Source organism: Tamandua tetradactyla, chromosome 15 (assembly GCF_023851605.1).
Source record: "Tamandua tetradactyla isolate mTamTet1 chromosome 15, mTamTet1.pri, whole genome shotgun sequence".
In the NCBI taxonomy this organism is placed as follows: Eukaryota; Metazoa; Chordata; class Mammalia; order Pilosa; family Myrmecophagidae; genus Tamandua; species Tamandua tetradactyla.
Window position 1 is genome coordinate 56,394,852 of NC_135341.1, and position 24,624 is coordinate 56,419,475.

At 40.3% G+C, this 24,624-nt stretch overlaps 1 protein-coding gene across 3 annotated transcripts in view; it reads left to right on the plus strand.

The window, feature by feature from the left end:
- The window catches only part of OSBPL10 (oxysterol binding protein like 10), a 328,106-nt gene that overhangs the window by 230,483 nt on the left and 72,999 nt on the right, over nt 1–24,624 (plus strand). For all 3 annotated transcript variants that reach the window (XM_077129920.1, XM_077129921.1, XM_077129922.1), the window contains one exon: nt 14,144–14,354. In XM_077129920.1, coding sequence (XP_076986035.1) covers nt 14,144–14,354 — 211 coding nt within the window. The remainder of the gene's footprint in view (nt 1–14,143; nt 14,355–24,624) is intronic.

The following is a 24,624-nucleotide window of genomic DNA, read 5'->3' on the forward strand; positions in this document are numbered from 1 at the left end:
TCTCTGAATCGCTTTTTCTCCAAAATGTTTCCTCTCTTATAGGACTTCAGAAACTAATCAAGACCCACCCAAATGGGTGGAGACACGCCTCCAGCTAATCCAGTTTAACAACCACTCTTGATTAAATCACATCTCTGGGGAGATGATCTAATTACAGTTTCCAACATACAGTACTGAATAGGGATTAGAAGCAACGCTGCCTTTACAAAATGGGATTAGGATTAAAACATGGCTTTTGTCGGGTCCATACATTATTTTAAACCAGCACAAGTGGCATCCCACATGGAGTCCCAGGGCTAGAAAGGCCAGTGTCTGCCCGACCAGCCCCAGTCGCTTGGGCTGAGGACAGGAAGAAGCAGGGTGCTCATAGCTTCTACTCTGGCTGCCATCAAAGGAAGAAGAGCTCTTGAGAGTGGGATCAGTCAGTACCTAGGAGGGAGGGAACTGCTCCATCCCTGGGATACCAAAGGGAATGATTGCTTCAAAGTTCAGAGCCTGCAGTTGTTGGGGAAGGCTGGCCTTAGGAGAGGAGGTCCAGAAACAGACCTGCAGAGGTTGTGGAGCAACAGCCACTCCCTTTCTGACCTCTGCAGCTCCATTCCCCCCTTAATCTAGCTGCCCATTTACTTAAGCCTGCTTACTCTATAACTTAGCAGTATAGTTTTGTTCTGTTCTTTGATTATTTAATATGTGCATGCTTTGCCTCCTCAGTTGAAAAGCCCTTAAGGGACCAAGTCTGTTGTCTTTTTCTTATTCTCTATGTGGGTTGGCATCCCATAGGCCAGGTGGTTCATTTTGTCCACAGCTGCCATTTTTTCAGGACCGCTGTGTGGGCTTAAGGTGTCCATTCTCTTGTCAGCAGGGGGCAGCAAGGGAGTGGATAAAAATGGTCTTTGTTCTTCAGATTAAATAGGCTTTTCAGAGCTGTGGTAGCCCTTAGGGGGGAGTACCTGCTGAGTGTGAAGGCTGAGAAAATTGTTCTTTAAATAAATGTAGCTTTATTAAAATCTCGCATATATTTCAGTTTGAAGTTATATTTAATTTTTTTCTACAGAAATTGCGTTTTTGAGATGTATAGTTTTTTTGTGTTTTTGAGATGTTGGGTGGGCTAGAGGGTAATATATATTGTAGGAAGTCTGTGAAGGGAACCAGCCTCATGCTGTTACCTTTTATTGCTACTAAATTTACATGAAAATAAAGCCAATTTATCCCTGTAGTGAAATAATAATTTACATGGTGGTTGTGAAAGAATTGCGGCATGTGTTTGTTTTGCAGTTGGGAAACATGAGAAAATATCTGGAAGAGTGGTTAATATTACACATTTTCTAAAATGTTTGTTTAAAGATGGTGGTGAGCTAATAAGACGCAAATAAATTTAAAGGGAGATCATTGTTTCTACGTATTCTCTGAACTAATGGGGAAAATGCATTTTCCTTTTGTAGAGGCCCGGATTAACCAAAATTGGTCAGCCCCAAATACTGACACAAGTATAACAATTGAGAAAGAGCATTATATGATATGTTTTTGCCCTTCTTAAGCATTTTCAGCTGGAAAGTACAAACCTGAAGATTGAAGGCTCAGTCTAGAATATAAGCTACCAAGGGGCTGGGGTAGGGATGGGGAATGGAATTAAGGCTTAAAATATACAGGGTTACTCCTTGGAACAGTGGAAGTATTTTGGTAATAGGTGGTGATGATGATAACACAACGTTGTGAATGTAATTAACTGCGCTGAAATATATATCTGAAAATAGTTAAAAGGGACAATGTTAGGTTGTATGTATGGTAAAAGAATAAAAATAAAAAATAAAAAAATCTGTGGAACTGCATTACACAAGCAGCAAACGCTAAGTTAAACCATGGACTATAAGTTAACCAGACAATGATAAAAATTTGCTTTCATCATTTTTTTTTTTCCTGCAATGGCAGGCACTGGGAATCGAACCCGGGTCTCCAGCACGGCAGGTGAGAACTCTGCCTCCTGAGCCACCGTGGCCTGCCCTGTGCTTTCATCAATTGTAACAAATGTTCCACACCAATGCAAGGTGTTAATAAAAAGGTAGTAATATGGGAATCTTGTATTTTATAAATGACTATTCTGTAAACCCACAATGTCTCTTAAAAAAACAAAACAAAACACTTTTTAAGTTTCTCCCTGCGGTAGCCAGAAGCTAAGGAAACAGTTGTGGATCTGCTGCCTAGACCCCAAGGTCTTCCGAGGCGAGAGAAGCTGGGCGTGACTTCTGACAGGGGACATGAGGAGGCTTCATAAGGAAGGACTGCCCCAAGCTGGGCATTGCAATCCTAGTCGGACTTTGACAATGAGGAATGAGGAAGACAAGATTTCTAGACAGATAGAATCTGACAAAAAGTCTTGAGTTGCTTAAGTAGGTAGTGTATTTGTGAGGAGACCCAAGATTCAAGCCCCATAATTCTGATTGTACCGTGTTGTCCAATAGGGTGATATATGGGTAAAATACCACCTTTCTTTCCTTTTTTTTTTTACATTTTTTCTTTTATTGTGGTAACATATAGAATATAAAATTTCCCCCTTTGACCATTTTTAAATGTAAAAGTCAATGGCATTCATTATATTCACAGCGCTGTGCTGTCTTCACCATCATCCATTACCAAAATACCTCATCACCCTAAATAGAAATCAATACCTCCCCAATTCCCCCTCCCCTGGGCCCTTGGTAATCCCTAATCTACTTTCATCTCTATGAATTTGTTTTAAATATTTCATGTAAGCAGAATCCAGGCATTTTCTTTTTAATTTTAAGTTTTGATGTTAGTGATGGGAAGGGAAGAATGTATTCCCATGAAAAAGAGGGCTATTTTAATCACGCCTGTGTTGGGAAAAGTCAAGAAGGCTTTTGAGGGAGAATCAACTAAAAACCCAGAGCTCCTTGTAATTTTAATTTCCAAATGAAAGCTTTAGACCTGTGGATCCAGGATGAGAGAACAGATAATACGTTGAGCTCTAATCACTTCTTAAACTCCTTTATAACTTACCTGACTTTATTGGCTTTTTGTGATGAGATGGTACCAGAAATGAAAGAAAAAGGAGGTAAAGTGGTTTGGGCTCTTTTGGAGTTAGTTGCTACCATAGACATTTATAAAAAGTAAGTATACCAAGGGACCCTCTGACAGGAAGCAATGTAATCCTGCAATTTATGTCACATCTTCATTAGCTTAGGGAACCATTTTATTATTTGACTCAGTTTTTTGGATAAGAGTACTGGCTGATATTTCAGTTGACACGTCTTATTGTGAAGCAAGTTTAAAAAGTATTTGTAATTGTGTGATTGTGAAAACCTTGTGTCTGATGCTCCTTTTATCTATCTTGTCAACAGACGAGTAGAATATATGGAATAAAAATAAATAATAGGGGGAACAAATGTTAAAATAAATTTAGTTTGAAATGCTAGTGATCAGGGAAAGCGAGGTGTAAGGGGTATGGTAGGTATAAGTTTTTTTTTTTTTCTCTGTTTTCGTTTTATTTCTTTTTCTACTGCCTTTTTATTTCTTTTTCTGAATGGATACAAATGTTCTAATAAATGATGAATATGCAACTAAGTGATGATATTGTGAATTACTGATTATCTGTTAATTTTTTTAATTAATAAATTAATTTTAAAAATGTATTTGTAAAGTATATAATGTGTATCATTATAGTTCATGGATATCTGAATTCTGTATTTGATTAAACATCCAATCGAAGAGAAGCCGGTGGGGGGAGACTGGGTCCTGACGGGTCGGCAGTGTGTGCACAGTGGTTGCGTCACATGACCACCGTTCTCCACATCCCGGTGTCAGCTGACTGGGCCAGAGCAGGCACCTGACCCGACGCAGCCAATCATATTCATTTTCTCTCAAATGTAAACTAGGAGGAAAGAGGAAGCCATACCTATAAGATTGGAGAGACCTGGATCCAGTGGCTCTGCTGGAATTTGTACAAGCAGAGGAAGTCCAGTTGAGCAAGAAGAGAGAGAAATAGCAAAGACCGTTGTGACTGAGAGAGATGGAGAGAGACAGGCGGCCGCCTGTGTCTCTGAAGGGCAGAGAGCATAGCCCTTTGTGGCAGCTTCAGACACCTCTGAAGCAGTATTCATGCACCAAATCCCCTTCTCATACCAGCATGCGTTGATTTCTATTCTGGCATTAAATCCACTCTCTGACCATGGACAACTAGCCCTGGAGGTCTGTGAAAGAAGTATGAACTGTCGTGTCCTGATTACCGAGATTCCCAGTCTTGAATTGGTAAAGCGCTTCCTTCTTCACTTGCAGATTTTAAAGGCCCACTGGCTGCCATTTGAATGTTGTTTTTGGTACGTTTTTCCAAAAGATGCAGATACATCTCTTAGTGACTCTTAGACCTACCTATCTTACATGGCTGGAAGGGAGGAGAATAGCCAGTTCTCAGCTCTCAAGGATCTTTCTGGGTGCCCTCCTTCATATATCCATCCATTCACTCATTTTTTCAACTAATATTTTGCCCAATTGCCTAGGCCTCTTCCTAGGTGCTGGGGAAATAACAGTGATCAAAAGAGGCAAGGTCCTTGTCCGCATGGAGCCCTAAGCATGATAAGAGATATTAACTGACCCATAACATAGTAACTTACTTAATTGCAACTGCATTGGGTCCTGTGGGTAAAGGGAACTGTGACCTTGGGGGGGGGGGTAGTGAAAGGATACTCAGTGATAGCAACCTGTGAGTTGAGTTGTGAAGAAACAGTAAGAACTAACCAAGAGAAAGGCAGTACATGGACTGGAACTCATTCAGTAAGGCCTTGGTTTTCTTGAGATAGCATAAAGTTAAAGGCTCTAAGAAACTTGGACCTATTCTGTGCCAGAGATGTCTAATGTGCAGTTAAATGACTGGCCCATGCTGGAAGAGGGGGAAGGATGGTGCTGGAGGGGCTAATGGTTAAGGCTGAAGTTCTAAGGTTTTAGGCTAAAGGGGGAAAATATCCTTTATTCTTTCAGTAGCAATAGTAACAGCAGACCTGGTTCTCTTGGCTTTGCTGCAGAACCATGGCAGCTTGTTAAATCTCCAGAACCCTTGGAACTCTATGCTTTCTTTTCCCTTTATTCTTCCCTTCTTTTCCTTTTTTGGCCCTTTCGTCCATCCTGCATCCTCCTCCTTCCTTTCCTCTGCTTTCCTTATCTCCCTCCTCCCCTCCCCACTCCTTCAGTCATTCACTCAACAAATATCTATCAGGTATTTCTTGTGAATAATGTCTTTAAAGAATAAGATCCCAAGGGCCCTGACTTTAAAATAATGCATAGTATGGCAGTGTATAATGGATTGTTCAGTCAGCAGCACTCATTGACAGATGTGAATGGAACTAATTGTAATATAGTACATTCCTTTTGCAAACTTATTTATCTGAGTAGTGATCAGGGACTACACCCATGCACTTACTTAAAAAGTAGATGTCCATAGTCCTGAGAAAATCGGGGAACAAATGAGAACGTCTAGGACAGTTCATTTCCATCGCTGGAAAGCAATATCAAGTGCCAATATGTGCAAAGGGTTGTTAGTCCTTTTAAAAAGCACAGTGTATTACATGTCATATTCCAGCTCATATTTTTGCACCTTAAGGATTACATTGTAAGCAGTTTATTTGCTGGAATTGTGTTTGCTCATCTGTAAGATAGTGACTGCCGTGTCATCTACCCAGTGGGAATATAATAAATATTAATTACTGGTGGCTTATCCCTGAACATAATTTTCCCTTTCAGATTAATGAAGCAGATTCCTATAAAAGCATTTATCTTTCCAGAATTTCATTTGCCAGGGCTCAAATGCTGTAAAGGTTTAGTCTGGAGGTGTGACGTTTTTGCCCAGCTTTTTTTCTTCTTCTTTCAAGTACCCTTTGGAGAGGCATCTCTTCCCTGAAAACATTTGACACAAGTGAAATGAGTTTTAGCCAGAAAAGTGAACTATGTTGTCATGTTCTTTTCTGCTACTTTGGTAGGTATTTGAACTAAAACCAATAAATTTTAAGAGCGTGTCAGGCATTGATGGGTAGAGCTAAAGGCCCAGGTTGAGCTAAATATATGCTACCCAAATGGAAGTTAGAATATAGATGTCTATCGCTATGTTTTCTTCAGGAATTCTTAGCAACAGTCTGCTCTCCCTGCAAAACAGAAGAATTGCCCTAAAATAGAAGTTAAATGTCTAACAGTTTAGAGGGTCTTTGAGATAGGCTGAGCATATATATAGTGGAATATGAATGAATAAAAATGAGCAGGTCTCAAGTGCATGGGTGGTTCAGTGGTAGAATGCTCGCCTTCCATGCGGGAGACCCGGGTTCGATTCCGGGACCATGCACCTTAAAAAAAAAGAGCAAATCTCAAGATAAATATTTAACTTCATACTTGTTCTGCAATAGGAAAAAACCTGCCATATCCTCTAGCATTTGCTGACAAATGGCAGCAAATGAGCAATGGAAATGTGAAGTCGGTTAACGACGTGGCATGTTAGGTAATTTTTTTTTAACATGGTATATGTTTAACACTCCATTTTTACTAGCGAACTTCTCAGAGAAGCTTGAACACTAGAGTGAAACTCCCATGCCATTTGTAGAATTTCTTACCCTTTATTATCCCATTTTCCCCCCCACTGGTGATTTTATCCAGCAAGAGCCTCCAGTCTGGTGGTGTTTCATTCCATTTGGGGTGAAGTAGCCGTTGGATAAGCTAGCTAGCACCCAAGCATCTGCTACTCTCTTTGGTAGAAGGTGAGCATCAAACATGGTGTGACCTTTCGTGCTGGGATCGTGAATCATTTGTAGAGCAGCGGTGTTCCTTGTCCCCTGACATGAGGAAAAAGGACGGAGAAGTTTGGGTCCAGAACACTGGGCTTTAGTCCTGACATCCTCCACTTCCATGGATTATGATTCGGACAAGTAGTTTACCCTTTCAGCCCCATGCTTGTGTAAAATGAAAACAAGTAATAATCAGTCCTGCCTTGTGGCCCCCTGCCTGCCTGAGCCGGGGGTGGAGGGATTAGAGTTTGGGAATGTGAGAGCACTTTTGTGAACTGTAAAGATGCGAAATGGCCCTGCTTGTCTTACTCACTGGGCGATGTTGCAGCCATGGTTTTCCTACTGAGGCAGATGAATGGAGAGAGAAGAGATGTGGAAATCTGGGGAAAGCAAAGGCTGCTGCTCCCTGCTTTTTCTTAAGCTAAATCCATGCTGAAAGCAGACCCAGGGCTCAGGCAGGCTTGGGGAAGGTGGGAAAGCACCCTTCCCTTTACCCACTAGGTTCGGGGGACATAATTAGGCAGCTGGACTTCAGGGTTCAGGTAGAAGCAACCTTTCCATCTGGTGGTATGAGGATTTGGGGACCTCAGGACCTGTTATCTGTTGTTCTGAGCCTTTTGAGGACAGAACTTTGGCTTCTTCAAGCACGTTTTGGATCCACCTGGTTCTTCCAAGAGTCCTTCTCCTCCTCTTTCTCAGGACTTTAGCTTTCCTTTCTGTTCCTAGGTGCCATCTTGCCTATGTGCCCTGCGTTTGTGCCCACCTCCTCTCATCTCTGCTTTTTCCAGCCTTATGAAGGAAAACATACTCTGGCTCACTTTAGGCTTATTGCTTAAATTTTTTTTTAATGCACCTGCAAACTTCTTAATCTGTCTTTACCTCCACATTATGCAGGGAATTAAAACAAATATTTTATTTATTTTTTGGCCTATGAAATTGATTAAGAAAAGAGGATGATATTGGGGAGAGGTAAGGAAGAGGAAGTTCACACGCTGCTGAGGGCATAGGTACCTTTTTGTCTTTTGTTGGTGTCGGCAGTATTTATCAAAAGGCTTACAATGTTAAATACCCTTTAATCCAGCAATTCCTCTTCCAAGAGTTTTTTCTGAGAAAAATCATTAAAAAATTATGCTAAGATTTAGCTACAGAGATGTTTGTGGGACTGTAATTTGTCATAGAGAAAAAAGGCAGAGATCATTGAAATGGCCAGCAGTAGGGAATTGGGCAATAAATTATGGCACATTTATATGATGGAATGATCTGCATTATTTTAAATAGTACTGTAGAAGTTTATTGACGTAGTATATTGAGTAAAAAAGGTTACAAACAGTATCATGATGTGCATCCATTTTCATGAAAAGTGAAAGTACATATATGCATAGAAAAAAAAATGCAGGTACGTTTACCCAGATTTTAACATTTATTTATCTCTGGCTTTTGGCAGCATTATGGGAATTTTTTTCTTCCATTTGATTGTGTTTTCTGTAATAAGTAATATTACCTTTGAGCTTTAAAAGATGTATATTTTTAATGAAAACAAAATAGAAAGTAGCCAGCTGCAGAATGGAACTGCTGCAAAAGCCCTGGTTTTGGGTGCTGGGCCAGGGAGTCAGCCTGGTGTCCAGAGAGTGAGAATGCTCCTTGGTTTGAGTTGAGGACCCTTCTTGGACCAATCCTTTGCTTACCAGAGGGTGTGCGAGGCAGAGGGTACAGTAAATTAATAATGAAGAGCAAGGCATTTAGTGCCTACTGACTCCTTACCTCCTACTCAAAATCCTTCTCTTGACCTGTGGTATTATTTGTGGTGGAAGCAAGAGAAGAGATGATTCCTTTTGTGTCCTGCACCCTTATTGTTACTGACATGTTAGCACTCAGTACCGGCACATGGAGGTAGAAAATAGTAATTTTCAACCTCTGTGCAGACATCTCTTGTTCCATAATTCCAAAAATATATTCTCCACCTCAGTGTTTTCGTCAGCAAAAATTACATGAGAAGAAGCGATGGTGAGATTGCACTGAAGAGCTTTTGTTCTAAACCCGGGATCTACTTTGCGTGGAATTAAAAGCTTTTGTACAACGCAGCTATTAAAACGAGATCAATGTTTATTGATGTGGAAAGAGGTTTATGATGTGTTTTCCCCTGTTTTCAAAAACCTTGCGATTATGGAAAATGATTATATTGAAGATTCTATTGAAGATAGAGAGGAGAAGATTGAATCTCTGTGTCCCTATCACCAGCGTCAGCCGTCCCCCTGCCAGTACTGTTTCATCCATAGTCCCCTAACCCCTACTGGATTATGTTGAAGCAAATAATATACTATATGCACGTATAAATAGAAGATTTAAAATAATAAATGCCAGAACGTTAATAGTGCTTATTCCCAGGAAGCGGGATTGCAGGTATTTTTACTTCCATTGTTACAACTGTTTTATTTCTAATTTTGTGGGGGAGGTGATTGATGGAGTGAGCCAGCCTTTTGGAATAATGATTAAAGAAACAAGCACCAATTTGTTTCTAGGTGGTGACAAAGAGGGTGGGTCATGGAACAGTGGAAAGGGAGAAACCTGACGGTAGCTTTTTTCTGAGGCATGAAATAGTGTTATGGTCCCAGAATACGTGAGAAAATAAGAGGAAGTGTGCAGGATAGTCTCTCCTAGGGAAAAAGGGCGCTGACATGAGGCAGGAGGACCGCAGGCCAGCCCTGCTTTCCCGGGACAAGTGAAGCCGCATGACCTTTTAGCAAGGTCACCCACTTTCTCTGACCTGATATTTTCTGCCTGTGAAATGAAGAAGGACATGATGGAATCTTAAAAGAGTCTTTCTGCAATAAAAGAACGTTCATTTCTTTAACATTTCAGGGTGGGTTTGCATTTTAGGAGTTTATAAAGATGGTTGGCATTTCGTATTTGTGCAGTGTGGTGTTTTTGTTGAGAATGGTGAGGAAATGATTGTAGAAAAGCCCAAGGTTGAAGAAATGACTGAGAGGGATCTGTTTTTAAGAAATGGAGTGAGCTCATCCCCTAATCTTCAGCAAGTGGTTTTTGAGTTTGTGTGTGTGCAGGAGAGGTAGGGTGGAACTTGGAATTTGGGCTTTGCCTTTTGACTTAAACAATGTGGGCTTGGCTATAAAAATGTAAAAACAGGTCTAAAATATTATTGAACCTCTGTGTCCCGCAAGAGGGAACCCCAATAGGAAACTTTTAGGCTGTAGGTCTGAACTAAAAATGACGATGACGGCGGTGACAACAATGACATAGAACTGTACAACAGAAAGAGTGACACTAATGTACAGTATGGGCTATAGCTAATAGTGTAATTATAATATTGTTCAATCTTGCCAAAGCTACCACACTAATGCAAAATGCTAATAGGGAAAACTGTCTGTGTGGGTGTGTGGGGGAAATAGTATATGGGAACTTTCTGCAAGAATTTTCTGTAAGCCTGCTACTCCAATCAAGCAAACAAACAAGCACAGCCTCTCCTGCCCCCTCAGGATGGTGGTGGACAGAGGAACCTGGGGTCATGGCTTAAGTGATTTGGTAATGGTCACCCTGCCCAATGACACCGTGACGTCCAAAGGCTAAGTAAAGTGGCTGTGAATCCACATAGAAGGTCAAAATCTGGAAATGATGAATGCCTTTCTCATCAATTTTCTGCAAGGAAGAGAAGAATAAGATGAATGGAAAGTGTTCAGCAGCCTCTCAACTGGCCAGTTAGATCTGCTTATGGATGTAGTCTTCAACTTCCAACTGGAAATGGGTTGCCTGCACTAACGTGCCTTTGAGTGGAAAACAAGCTTCTATTCCCTAAGGCATATAAAAATGACCCGTGGCTCCCTTCCCCAAACCAGCAACCACTGATCCTGTTAGCATTAACCCCTGTGATTTGATTTTGTAGATATATGCCATTGTTGGCACTGTGGAAAGTGGGCCATAGAAAATTTTTCCTCCCTGCAAAGCTTGCTTATCTGTGAAGTTCAACTTGACCTCAATTTGGCCATTAATCCTCAGGGTTGTTATTCTCAGGGAGTGGGTCTCTGTAATGTAATTTGAGGCACCATTTTCACTTGTGATGCCTCTGATTGTGGAAACCAAACACCAAATAGGAATGAAATTTGTGAATTTTTGTTTGTAAACCCATGGTTGATTAATGTTGATGTGCCTCAGAAGAAGTATTTAGTGCTTTGATTGGAAATGTATGTAATTAAAATAAGTGATGCAACATGTTTTTAAAAGACTGGTGGCAGCCATGCCCTTGCAGATGGTTGTGCTTTGCTCTTTTGTTGATAAGCCTTCAGGAACCCTGAAGGAGGGAAGGGCCTGTTTTAAGAACTTGCTGTTGATATTCCGCTGCATGCAGCCTCAGCACCACATTCATCGTCTCCTGTGTGCCCTCAATGAAAATTACTGAGATACGAGAATAGCTAAAACTTGTCCTTCCAAAGGCTTAAGAAGACTTTTTATCAGTTCTTCTTCCTCTTAGCAAATGTTAGAGTAGTAATTACTGTGATATACAACTCTGAGGCTAGGAACCCTCCATTTCTTCCAGAATTCACTCAATTTCTTTTGGAGCCTGATTAAGTTAATGTAACGTGCAGGTTGGTATTGATTGCGTCATTAAAGGCTTGAGTTATGTGTCGTATCACATTTCAGAAAAAGAAGGGGAGAAAGTGAATTTGCACAAGGTGTCTGCTGTGCGCCACGCACTCTGCTGGGCTCATGTTATAATTTAGTGCTCATTTAAAGATGCTGAACTCCATGAGGTATGTGGGTATTGATACGTCTCTAGCACAGAATTCTTCAAGGGGGCACTACAGGCATTTTGAGCAGGAAACTTCTTTGTCGTTGAGTACTGCGCCCTAACTTGCAAGGCATTTGGCATCTCTGTCCCTACCCACTAAATGCCAGTAGCCCTCCCCAGTCCTTATGATGACCAAATCTACCCCACTTGCTTTTCCAGATGCCTCCTGTAAAAGGCAGTTCTGCCTCTGGCATTGGCAATAGACTTGCAGTAAATACTGTTGAATATTTTTCAAAGAACAGATGTGTAGATTCGATTGCTGGGCATGTGCCTCTTCTAATAGAGCAGATGATTCTGTAAGCCAATTTGGTGTTTTTATTACCTCAGATATACATAATATTTTATGCTTTGAAATAACAAGAATTTATCCTATACTATATAATTGGAATAAAGTTAGTTCTTTTTGTGGAATTGAAAATGAGTATATTCCATACAGTTAATGGATTTTACTCACCTTTACTCAAGTGTTATGGCAACATCTATAACAGTCAAAAACATAATGTATTATACATTTCATCATTATATTTTCTTCTTCCCTTTTAACACATCATTTTTCTAAGACAAGGTTTTATGGCAGAAATTCACAGAAATGCTGACGGCCACAAATAGCTTGAAACCCACTTTTCCCTGTTAGCAGCTCTATATTTTATTCAACTGGTAAAGAATACATAGACACTTTATTTTATTCGAAGTTAAGCAGTTGGCAGTATTTCTTGACAAACCTAAACTGATAATGGAAGTATTTTGCTTCACTAAATCTTCAACTATATTATACTGATCAAGTAATAATTTATCTGGTCAGAAAGATTTCTGCAGAGTTGGGTTTCCTAAATAAGTTCTCATGCACTTCGGTGGGGGGAAGAGAAATTGAGGATGAATTTTTTCATTCAACAAATATTTGCTGTAGTTGGAATACATCAGTGAACAGCATAGGTGAAGACCCCTAATCCTGTAGAACAATTTAAAATGAGGTGGTTTAGGAAATTTTCTTGAGAAGGTAACTTTTAAGTAAAGACCTGAAGGAGAAATAAATGAGTCCCTGTTGTGTTTACGCACTATTTTAGTAGCGGTGTTGGCTAGGTGTAATTTGTGTAATCCATGAAAAACAGTCTGTCTGACTGATAATGGGTGTATGTACTAAGATGAAATTGTTCAAAACCGTATCTGTGCAATGTTCATTAACATTGATTTTAAAAAAAAGTTTTGAATAGCATCAGTTTGCTTAAGTAGGATTGCAGTAGATGAACTTTCAAATTTTATTTTAAGCAGATGACTATATAGCATGATAGAAACTAGTAGGTATTGTTTTCAAAAGGTAAAAAGGTCAGGCATGGAATAAGTTTTGTGTCCAAGTCCAGGAATATGGTCATTAGAAAATGAATTCTTCACCTCGGCAGATGACATCATGATGACATCATCATGGTACCCAGGATTCTTTGGGGGTGACAGTGGCAGAGCAGGAGGTGTTGCTTCAAATTAAGGATGTCTTTGTGGGGGAAGCTTAAATAAGTAGTGGATCAGAGTGTAGAGAAATAGGTTTGACCCTGTTTCTGATGCTAATCAGCTCAGTGTCTTTAGGTGGGTAGATTTAGCACTTCCTTAGCACTTTTCACAACAACTGTTTATTTTCTAGACATGCTATGCGTACACCATCCTGTTTATTAAGAAGCAAACCATGAGAAAGATGAACTTGAAAAGATAGCCATTAATGTCTTTACCTAGCTGCCAGTTCCTTCCTTCTTGATTTGTAAATTCAAAGATGCAGTTAGACCATTGCTTATCGGTTGCTTATGAGTTGAGGCCAAACCACAAAATATGGTTATCTTATTTTGTCAGCGCTTAAGCCATGGAGTAAGGCAGGGTCTAAAAATTCTTGGTTTTCCTTTCCTTCCTTACCTCTTACACAGTGTTAAGAAAATCAAATTCTATTTAGAATTGGGGTGAGGAGGTTCGGCATGAGCTTCTTTGTGATCTCACTGGTATGGATACCAGCCCCAGATTTTGCTTCCATTTCTTGAACTTTGAATAGGACTGCCAAGGAATTAAAGATTGGAGTTGGAGGGAAAGTAAGGAATTAACTTTGCTCTGGGACAAAGCCAGTGATGCACCCACAGTCTCAGCTAACCCTTCATCCTAACCATTCATAAAAAGAATTCTAAAGATGGTCACAAAGACCTCTGCTTTTAAATAATTTGTTTTAATTGACGTTCCTTCAAAAGCTCTGTAAAATGATACATCCACCTGGCTGTTTCTGACATTCCCTTTCAGCTCTCAAGTTCTAAAATTCTCCTTTGATCAGAGCTGCAGATGTGTGCCTCTGGCAGTAAGTGGTTTGAATAGATTTACCTGGACAGATGTCACCCAGGACTTCATCTCACCAAGGGACTAATGTTCATCAAACACCCTCTGCGCTGCCTTTCCCTTCATTTGTAGTCTGGATGATGATGGTTTCTCTCATCGCTTTCATCTCGCTGTCATCCAGTTCCATGCCTTAAGTGCTGGGTCCCTAAGCCTGGCGAAAGGGCTCCCCATTCTCACCTCATTGCTGTCTCCTCCCATTTTACAGATGATGAGCCAGGTGGAAGGACAGCAGAAGAATCTTGTGCACGCCATTGAGTCCCTTCCAGGTTCTGGGCCCCTCACTGCCTTGGACCAGGATCTGTTGCTCCTGAAAGCTACCTCGGCTGCTACCCTCAGCTGCCTTGGGGAGTGCCTCAACTTGCTACAGCAGAGTGTGCACCAGGTGGGCCAGCCCTGCCACAAGCCAGGGGCCTCAGGTAAGTCCCCCCCAGTGGGCGGCTTCTGTGTTTGGAATGATTCCCTTCAGTTCTGCATGTGTGTGTTTCCCTTTGCCTTCCTCTTTTGAATCCATCCATTCTCCTTCTCTGCACACTTGGGGGTATATTTTTCTTTTACAAATTAGAAATTTAACATCCCTGAGAATGCTGTGGGACTCCTTCCAGACTGATTGACATCACATTGTACATCTCATTCCATTTATTACTTTTTTGCTCAACTTTCTGAGATTCATTGCTATGTAGCATCTGGCCCATTACCTCCAGGTGTACATATTCCTCTCTGATGTGCAGCCACCACGTTTTTCCCAGCCACTCTCTGATGATGGGCACCTGCGTTGTCTATGTGCCCACCAACTGGGCCACAGAGAACATCCTCCTGTGGGTTCCCTCCTGGACTTCTTTGAAATATACACCAAAAGCATTTCTAATTATTTTTCAATAAGCTAGAGATAATAATATGCTCCCTTAAGATGGCGCAATCCTTTTGGAGAAGATTTAATCAATAAGCAGATATGAAGACATTAGTGAAGAGTAAATTCAGTAATAAAGGTGAGCATGGCTCGAGATTGGTCATGTCGTGTATAATTATAAAGTATTATTAACAGAATAACAGAAACCTCACTGAGCTTTTTTTGCTCAGAGGTCATTTAATTACTGAGGAAATGAGGCAACTTAGGTGACAAAAAGCAAAGCTAGGTGATAAGTGATAATCTTTATATGTCATTTTTTTCCTCAAGAACTCTTTGCCCTCCAAATCATTGGAGATTAAAAGTGATGGTTGTTTTTTTCTGAGTAGCCTGTGTGTGGATTTCTTTCTCAATTGCCTGCCATCAGTTACTGAACTCTGGTCTTACCAGTGTTTGGCTTCTGCTACCTGTTTTCTGCTCTCTTCACAGAGTCCATAGCATTATGTCCAAGCTTTGGATGCAGTGCTGAGGCTCAGGGTGGTTAAATGACTTGCCGCAGGCCCCCGAGGGTAGAGAAGAGGCAAGAGATGGGCTCTTTGCACCATTGCCACTGTCTTCCTCTGCTTGGAATCTTTGTTCAATCCAGAAAGACCCCCCCAGTAGGCTTTGGGTCCCCCAATCTGGAGACACTGTCTGCTACCATCACAGTTCTCTCTGGGCAGGTGTATATTTTAAAATTTTATTTAGTTTTATTTTGAAATGATTTCTGACTTCCAGAAAAGTCTCAAGAGTGGTATGAAAAGTTTTTATATATCTGTCTCCAGATTCCCCTAGTGGTGATGTTTTATGGTGTTTGCGTCATCATTTTCTCTCTGTCTCCATAAGAATATTCTAATTTTCTAAACCCTGAAGAGTCAGCTTGCAGATGTGATGGCCCTTTATCCTTAAATATTTCAGGTTGTATTTTCTTAAAAAAAAATGACAGTACAATGATCAAAATCAGTAAATTAGCATGGTTATAATGCTACTCCTAAGCTATAGGCCTTATTTAATTCCACCAGTTGAACCATTAACGTCCCTTATGACAAAAGAACAAAATTTTTCTGGTGCAGGATCCAGTCTAGGAGAGGCACTGTGAGTGTTCAGGAACAGAGCGGAGACGCCCAAACCTATGTTTCTCCCTTTCCTTTTCCTTCTCAGACCTAAAACTGAAGCTTAATGTTGAGATTTCAGTGAGACCCCTTAACATTTCCAGATCTGGATGGAGCTCCAGTGACTCCCATTAGGGCTTGGGCACAAATTCAGATTTAGAGCTAGACCCTTTTTGAGGCTTTCCATTGTCTCTTTTGCCCTGTGTCCTAACTTCCAGCCTCTGCCACCCAGTGGACTCAGGCCAAGAATCTGTAACAGGTTAACAGGAGCTTGAATTGTTTTCTTATTTCTGAAGTTAACCCCTATAAACACATCTTTCTTCGGGGTGATTTTTAGCAAATTTATGTTTGTTTTTTTTTTCTGATTTTCACTGGGCCTTTGGTGATTTTAAGGACCTGGACGAGCAAGGTTCTAAGGGTGGACTTTCCAATATAGTGGCAGGTTGAAATGGGCACTATTTGGAAGGAGGGAAGATGGAGCAGAATCGCTGAAGTCATGCCACCCATGGTGTTGCCTTCTTCATGTAGCTCCTGCCCCAGTTCGCCCATCTCCCTTCCTGTGGCCATTTTTATCCCTGATGTAAAGTTGGAGAATGGGGGAAGCAGGAGGCAACACAAAGGCTAATTAGTTTCCTTGTCTTCTTAGCCCCTTTAAAACAAATAGTCTACATAACACAGCCCTGAAGTTTTAACACATTCCTCATGTCTTTTAAGTCCATCCCACACTTTGGGAAAAAATTGAATTACTTTTTGGATTCAAAACATCCTAGTTGCCTGCAGTGAAAACAGAGTTCCTGAATCTCAAGCTCGTGAAATTAGAGAGTATGGTGGCTTCGGGAGTGATGCCACAAAATGTGTTTGTTTAGAATCTCGGGGGCCTCTCGAGGTTAATAATAGCTATAGCAGCCTGACTTCCGCTGCTCAAATCATAATGGCTGTGTCTAAGGAGTGCCAGGCTGAGTTGATGGAAATCAAAATCTCATTACAGTGAAACTCTGTCAGGGTTTCCTTTGATTGTTCAGTGGGCCAGGAGGCCCAGATTACCCGCAGCCTACCAATTATCTATACAGGTTGTTCCTGCTGAAGGTCTCCTTGCTTTCTGACCCTTCCACTTATTTTTTTTTCCCTCTGCCCCTTCTCCGAATCAAAAATTAATTTTTGGTCTGGTCGCATTTCATTGTGTCTTCTAGGAATACGTAGGCTTTGGAGCCTTTGTCAGCAAATGGTGCTCTCCAATGCTCATTTCATTTCAGACCTTCTGAGCAAATGGACTGAAATCCAAAAACAATTTTGTATTCTTCTGCCTCCCACCTATGAGTTTTGGCTCCCAGACCTGTCTCCAGGGTTATCTCTAAGTTATATACGTATGTGTGTGTGTGTGTGTGTTTGTGTATAGTGAAATGCTTCATTTAACCTCTGTTTATGCAGAGGTTTGTAATTAAAATAGGTTTGTAATTAAAATGAATAAAGAAGCTTGGGTTTTTGGTCACGGCTTATATTATGCAGCTCTTACTGCTTCTGGTGACCACCAGATTTCCTTCAGCAATGTTCTAGTTTGCTAGCTGCTGGAATGCAACACACCAGAGACGGATTGGCTTTTAATAAAAGGGGATTTATTTTGTTGGTTCTTCAGAGGAAAGGCAGCTAACTTTCCACTGAGGTTCTTTCTTACATGGAAGGCACAGGATGGTCTCTGCCGGCCTTCTCTCCAGGCCCCTGGTTTCCAACAACTTTCCCCGGGGTGATTTCTTTCTCCATCTCCAAGGGCCTGGGCTGAGCTGCAAGTGCTGAGATGAGGAATGCCAAGCTGCTAGGCTGTGCTACGTTGCAATCTCTCATTTAAGCACCAGCCAATTAAGTCAAACGTCACTCATTGCAGCAGACACGCCTCCTAGCCGACTGCAGATGTAATTGGCAACAGATGAGGTTCACGTACCATTGGCTTATGTCCGCAGCAACAAGATTAGGTATGCTCACCTGGCCAAGTTGACAACTGACTCTAACTAACACATGTAGCTTAATGGAGGCAAATGACTGACTGAGGAGGAAGCTGGGCAACTGCTTCCTCCAGCCTAGATGCTGGCTTCTGGTTCTAGGAAGAGGCAGGCAGGGCCACACTCAGCTGCAAAAGGCTGTGCTACTTGGGAGTCTGGACTTCAGGCAGGTCGCCAATGTGAGAGAGAAACCGGAGCTTTGGAGGGGTTTCAAGAGGCATAGTACTTTGGTTTCTGCTTCCTGTTAGTTATTCGGTTCAGGCATTGATCCAGGGATCATGGTTCACATTCCAAACAGACAGCTGTAACCAGAGAACCACGTTCTGGTGCCAGGTGAGAGCTGGGTGCTAACAGAATGGTGGGTGTAAGGCATGTTCGGGAAGGATCTGGAGTCAGAGCTGCCAGGGCAGGCGACAGTGGAGGCGTGTGTGGTGGTGGTGGGGGGGAGGTCGCATGTATGTGTCCTCGGACATAAGTAGGGCCAAAAGATCAAGAAACATGGTCGAAGGGAGGAGGACCAGAGCAGGATTGAGTGCGCTTTCCTTAACTCATCCTTCCTGACAACTTATCAATTCTAAGATTTGTCAGGATTGTCAATTAAATATGCCAGTTGCAGTGGTATTCCCATTTTGGAGTTTAGGAAAAAGAATTGACTAGGTGAGACTGTTATAATAACATAAAGACTTTTCTTGGCCTTCCCTGGTCTCTTGCCTTCCTCGTCTCGCTAGACTTCTGTTTTTTTTCCAGTGGCCTCTTCAGCTTCCCAGCGTTGATCTCTTTTCTACCACAAGCAAAGAGTTTCTCTTTGCTCTCTCCCTCTTCTACCTTCTTTTCTGATACTTACTGCTTCTGATGGAAATTTATCTCACCTAAGTCACCCTCCCTTATTTTGTGATTAAAGGTGAAGATATTCCATTGGTGAACTAAGGTATTGGAAGAAAAAAAGAACTCTGCCTATACAGAGGTTTTGAGTAGAAACTTTTCCCTAAATAAAGCACTTAGATACTACCACACTAGCTTTTTTGTTGTAAATGTGTGTTACACTCTTCTCATGTTTGTAAATGTCGGTCTTATTCCATTTTGGAGAACCCTTTTAGGTTTACTGAATCTGGGGGATGCAAATTCCTTGTGCTGTGGGAAGAGAAAGGGGCCTTAGGGGTGCCACGTGCCTGTCACTGACCTCCTGTCAGAGGCTTCAGCTCTCGACACCGAGAACAAGATTTAAACTGAGACTGAGGGCAGCTGACGGCTTTCCACAGTCAAACCTTGGAGCCCCTGGTCAGGGCTTCTGTAGGTCTCTTTCTGCATCTGGTGAGTTTGGGAAACCAACACTCTTACTTCTGGGTACTATCCTTTTCCCCTCTGTTCTCGCACCTAAAGGCATGTGATGTGAGGAAGTACGGAAGTGTGTCAAAGCCTGTTTTAAGGAGTAGATTTGCCACTTGGTGGACTACCTGGCCCTTTGTCTTCATGTTATTTCTCTTGTGCTGTCTTTCGATATTGCCCCAAGCTTTACTCAGATAGGGTAAATCAAAAAGTTTAAAAGTAATTACTGTTTAGTTAGTTGATTTTGTTGTCAGACAGCAGCTCAACATGTCTGATGTTTATATTTCATTCACAGTTTTCTTTTCATTTCTACTTTTCTGGTAAATTTTTTTACCATCTTTCAACTTTTGACCTTTCTGAGTCACCTCCTATAGGTGAGGCATTTCTCGACAGGCCCATATTTTATCACCTCTCAAAGGCCACCACTAGTAAAGCACACTGTTACTCTCTTTACCACCAAGGAAAAAAAAAAAAAAGATGCCAATTCAACTATGATATGCCACCGACTGTAAGACAAACCCCAATTTCAGAGATGTGAAAATAGATGTCTTAGAATTAATGAAATATCATTTAGCTTTGCATTTTGTTTTATGACAAACAATCTTCAGAGTCTGTTTTTTAATGATTTAGCCCGTTTATAGTTTTCTTAAAATTGGTGTTTGGTTTTCTGTTAATCTCCTTTGTGTTTTTTGTTTGCTTATTTCTAACACGCTTTTCTTGTTTTCTAATTTATAACACAGGTTGTATTTCCTTTACTTTTTAAAACATTTTTATTGTGAAATATAACATATAACATAAAGATAATGTATGCAATAAACGTATAAAGCAATTCATTTCAAAGTACGTTTTAACAAGTAGTTATAGAACAGATATCAGAGTTTGGTGGGTTAGAGTTCCACAATTTCAGGTTTTTCCTTCTGGCTGTTCCAAGACACTGGAGATAAAAAAGAAATTTTATCAATGTAATGATTCTGTCATACTTATTTGTTAAATCCTAACTTCTCTGTTATAACTCTTCCTTCTTCTTTGATCCTTCTCCCAATTTGGGCTATGCCCCTTCTAACTTAATATAGGGTAGGGGCATGGAACTAGTTGATATTCTTAGAGAGACTGGACCCTCTGGATTTCAGGAATTATCTGACTTAAGAACCATCTGGAGGTTGTAAGTTTCTGGAAAGTAATCTTAGTGTGTAAAGCCTTTGTAGAATCTGAGATAGAGCCCTAGGGGTTGTTTAGGGTTGACAGAAATAGTGTTGGTTGGAGTTTGGCAAACCATGATAATTAGCAATATCTAGTTGAAACTTACATAAGAGTAGCCTTCAGAATAGTCTCTTGACTCTATTTGAGCTCTTTTAGCCATTGATACCTTATTTTGTTATGTTTCTTTACCACCTTTTAGTCAGGAAGGTGTTGTCAATCCTATAGTGCCAGGCCAGGCTTATCCCTTGGATTCATGTCCCACATTGCCAGGGAGACTTTCAGTCCTGGACATCATGTCCCACATAGCAGGAGAGTAATGATTTTACTTGCAGAGTTGGGCTTAGCCCCTGGACATCATGTCCTACATAGTGGGGAGAGTAATGATTTTACTTGCAGAGTTGAGCTTAGAGAGGAAGAGAGAGGTCACATCTGAGCAACAAAAGAGGTTCTCTGAAAGTAACCAGTAGGTAAAATTATAGATAGGTTTAGCTTCTCTGCTACAGAAATAAGTTTCATAAGAGTAAGCTTCAAGATCTAGGGCTTAGTCCATTAACTTGGGAGTCCCTAGTGTTTGAGACAATATCAAGGGTTTCCCATGTGGGGAAGTTTAATAGTTCCATATTTTTTCTCCAGTCCCTCAAGGGACATTGCCAGTGCCTTTTTTTTTTTTTTTTCTTTTTTTGCCAGTACTTTTTAATTATCTACCCAATATAGTTGGAGATGTATCCGGGTATTACATTAAGCTATACCGAACTATAAGCCCTTGTCCCCATTCTGGGGTCCATGTGTTTGGGTTGTTTAAATGAACTGTCCAGACAGGTTGAGTTAGATTGTATGCCCAACAGAAAATTTAAAAATTAGGTTTTGGACAAAATAAAGCTCTCTTCCTTTGGTCTCATACTGTGAGTGAAGTTCTAAAATACAGACATGCTCATGCTTTACCCTGAATTCTAATTTACCTTAGTCCCAACTAGATCTATTTCATTCTTCTCTCTGATGCCTGATCTCTTTTTTTCAGTTTCTTTAACAGTTGTTGTATGTAGCATTGCTGACTTTCAGAGCTGCAGAATTCCACCTCTGAGTCTTAGGTGTCACACAGGTACCCAAAGTTCCAGGAAAATAACAGGTTTCCAGGGAAATAACAGGTTATATGCATATAGCACAGCATCTCAGAATTTAGAAATAGCACTTAAAGCTCAGGAAAAAATGTGACTGCTATAAGAGCTTAGAATCTGGGCCCCAATTTTCTTATAAGTATTCTCTAAAAGATACCATACTATATTCGTCCTTTCATTTCTGGCTTATTTTGCACAACATAATGTCATCAAGGTTCGTTCGCCTCATTGCATGCCTCATGACTTCTTTCCTGTCTGTATCAGCACAGTATTCCATCATGTGTATATACCACAGTTCACCTTTTTGCTTCTCAGTCATTGCACCCTTTGGCCACCTCCATCCATATTTTGTTAATGACCAAAATAAACAATCCATGTCTCAGTATCTTCACTTGGTTTTACAGTCATCATCACTCTCAGTTTTAGACAATTTTCATTGCTCTAAAGACAAAAATAACAGATAAACACACCCTCACACTGGTAGAAGTTCCTTATCTGAACACTACCTGGCGCTGTACAGTGTCGATTCTACTTTTTCCTGGCTTCAGAAGTAATTTTAATTCCATTAATGCCAATTTTGTTTTCTTACAGTAAATTCCTTAATGCATTCATCTCCTTTTTCTCCTCACTTAATTTTTTTCTTCTGGCTTTCTGTTCTTGTTTCACAGAGGCTACTTCCTCTGGAATTGTGCTGAAGATGCACGTTTCCTGATGCTTTCTCTGATGCTTTACTTTGGGGATTTCAGACATATATTATTCTTTGTCTATCCCAGGATGCAGTGTGCCATGGCCATCTCATCTTCCCATTTCCTGCCCCATTGCCTTCATTTTGTTTTATTGAGATAAATTCACACATCATACAATCCATCCAAAGTATACAATCACTGGCTCTCAATGTAATCACAGAGTTGAGCATTCATTGCCACAATCAATTTTAGAACATTTTCATTACTCAAAAAGAAAAAACCCATACGCCTTATATCCCTCTTTTTTGACACTTAACATTGGTGTGATACCTCATTACAACTAATGAAAGAATATTAAAATATTGCTGTTAACCATAGTTTATAATATGCATTAGGTGTATTTTTCCCCAGATACTACCCTATTAGTAACATCTTGTAATAGTGACGTTTGTTTGTTATGGTTCACGAAAGAACAGTCTTATATTTGTACTATTAACCACAGTCCTTGTCCACAACCAGATTCACTATGTTATACAATCCACTGTTTTATTATTTAGCTTTCTTCTAGTGACCTCCATGACCTTAACTTACCTTTTCAACCACATTCACATTCATAATTCAGTGCTGATAATTACATATATAGTAATGTAGAACCATCACCTCTATCTGTTTCCAAACATGTACAATCAACTTAATTAGAAATTCTGCACAAATTAAGCATCAGCTCCCATTTTCTACCCTCATTCTGTCTCCTGATAACTCTAGAATATAGTTCATATCCGTGAGATCATACTATATTAGTCCTTTTGCATCTGGCTTATTTCACTCAATATAATGTCCTCAGGGATCATCCATGTCGTCACACACATCAAGACTTAATTTCTTCATACAGCTGAATAATATTCCATCATAGATATATACTACATTTTGATTATGCATTCATTGGTTGATGGACGCTTAGGTTATTTCCATTTTGGGGCAATTGTGGATGACGGCTCTGTGAATGTTGGCATGCAAATGTTTGTCCATATCCCTGCCTTCAGTTCTAGTGGTGGAGTTGCTAGATCATATTGCAATTCTATACTTCACTTCCTGAGGAACTATCAAACTGCCTTCCACAGCAGCTGTATCATTTTACATTCCTACTGGCAGTGAAGGAGTGTTCCTATTTTTCCAAATTCTCTCCCACACTTGTAGTTTTCTGCTTTTTAAATAGTGGCCATTCATGTAGGTGTGAAATGATATCTCATTGTGGTTTTGAGTTGCATTTCCCTCATAACTAGTGAAGTTGAGCGTCTTTTCATGTGCTTTATAGCAGTTCATATTTCCTCCATGAAAAACTGTTTATTCAAGTCTTTTGACCATATTTAAATTGGATTGTTTATCTTTTTATTGTTGATTTGTAGGATTTCTTTATATATTCTAGATATTAATCAGATAAGTGGTTTTCAAATATTTTCTCCTATTGAGTAGACTGCCTTTTCACTTTCTTGACAGTCCTTTGAAGCACAAAAGTTTTTAATTTTGAGAAGGTCCTATTTTTCTGTTTATCTGTTTTTTTTTTCTTTCATTGCTTGTGCTTTGAGTATCAAGTCTGAGAAACTATCACCTACCTCAAGATCTTGAAGACGTTTCCCTACATTTTCTTCTAAGAATTTTATGGTCCTCTCTCTTATATGTAGGTCTTCGATCCATTTTCAGTTAATTTCTTTATAAAGTGTGAGGTAAGGGTCCTCGTTCATTCTTTTGGATATGTATAGCCAATTCTCCTAGTACCTTTTTTTGAAAAGTGTTCTCTTCCAGTTGAGTGGACTTGGCAGTGTTCTCAAATATCAATTGACCATGGATATGAGGGTCTATTTCCGAACTCTCAGTTCAATTTTATTGGTCAATATATCTTTTCTTTTTTTTTTTTTGACTTGGGCAGGCTCCAGGAATCGAGCCCCAGTCTCTGGCGTGGCAGGCAAGAACTCTGCCACTGAGCCATCGTTGCCTGCCCCAATATATCTGTTTTTAACCACTGTAGCTTCATAATATGATTTAGGGACAGGAAGTGTGAGTCCTCTAACTTCATTCTTCTTTGTCAAGATGTTTTTGGCTTTTTTGGGCCCTTTATCCTTCAAAATAAATTTGATAATTGACTTTTTTATTTCTGCAGAGTAAGCTGTTGGAAGTTTGATGGGGAATGAATTGAATATGTAAGTCAATTTGGGTAAAATTGACATCTTAATGATGTTTAGCCTTGCAATCCATGAAGATAGAATGTTTTTCCATATATTTAGATCTTTGCTTTCTTTTAGCCATGTTTTGTAGTTTCTGTTTATAGGTCCTGTATACCCTTGATTAAATTTATACCTAGATATTTGATTT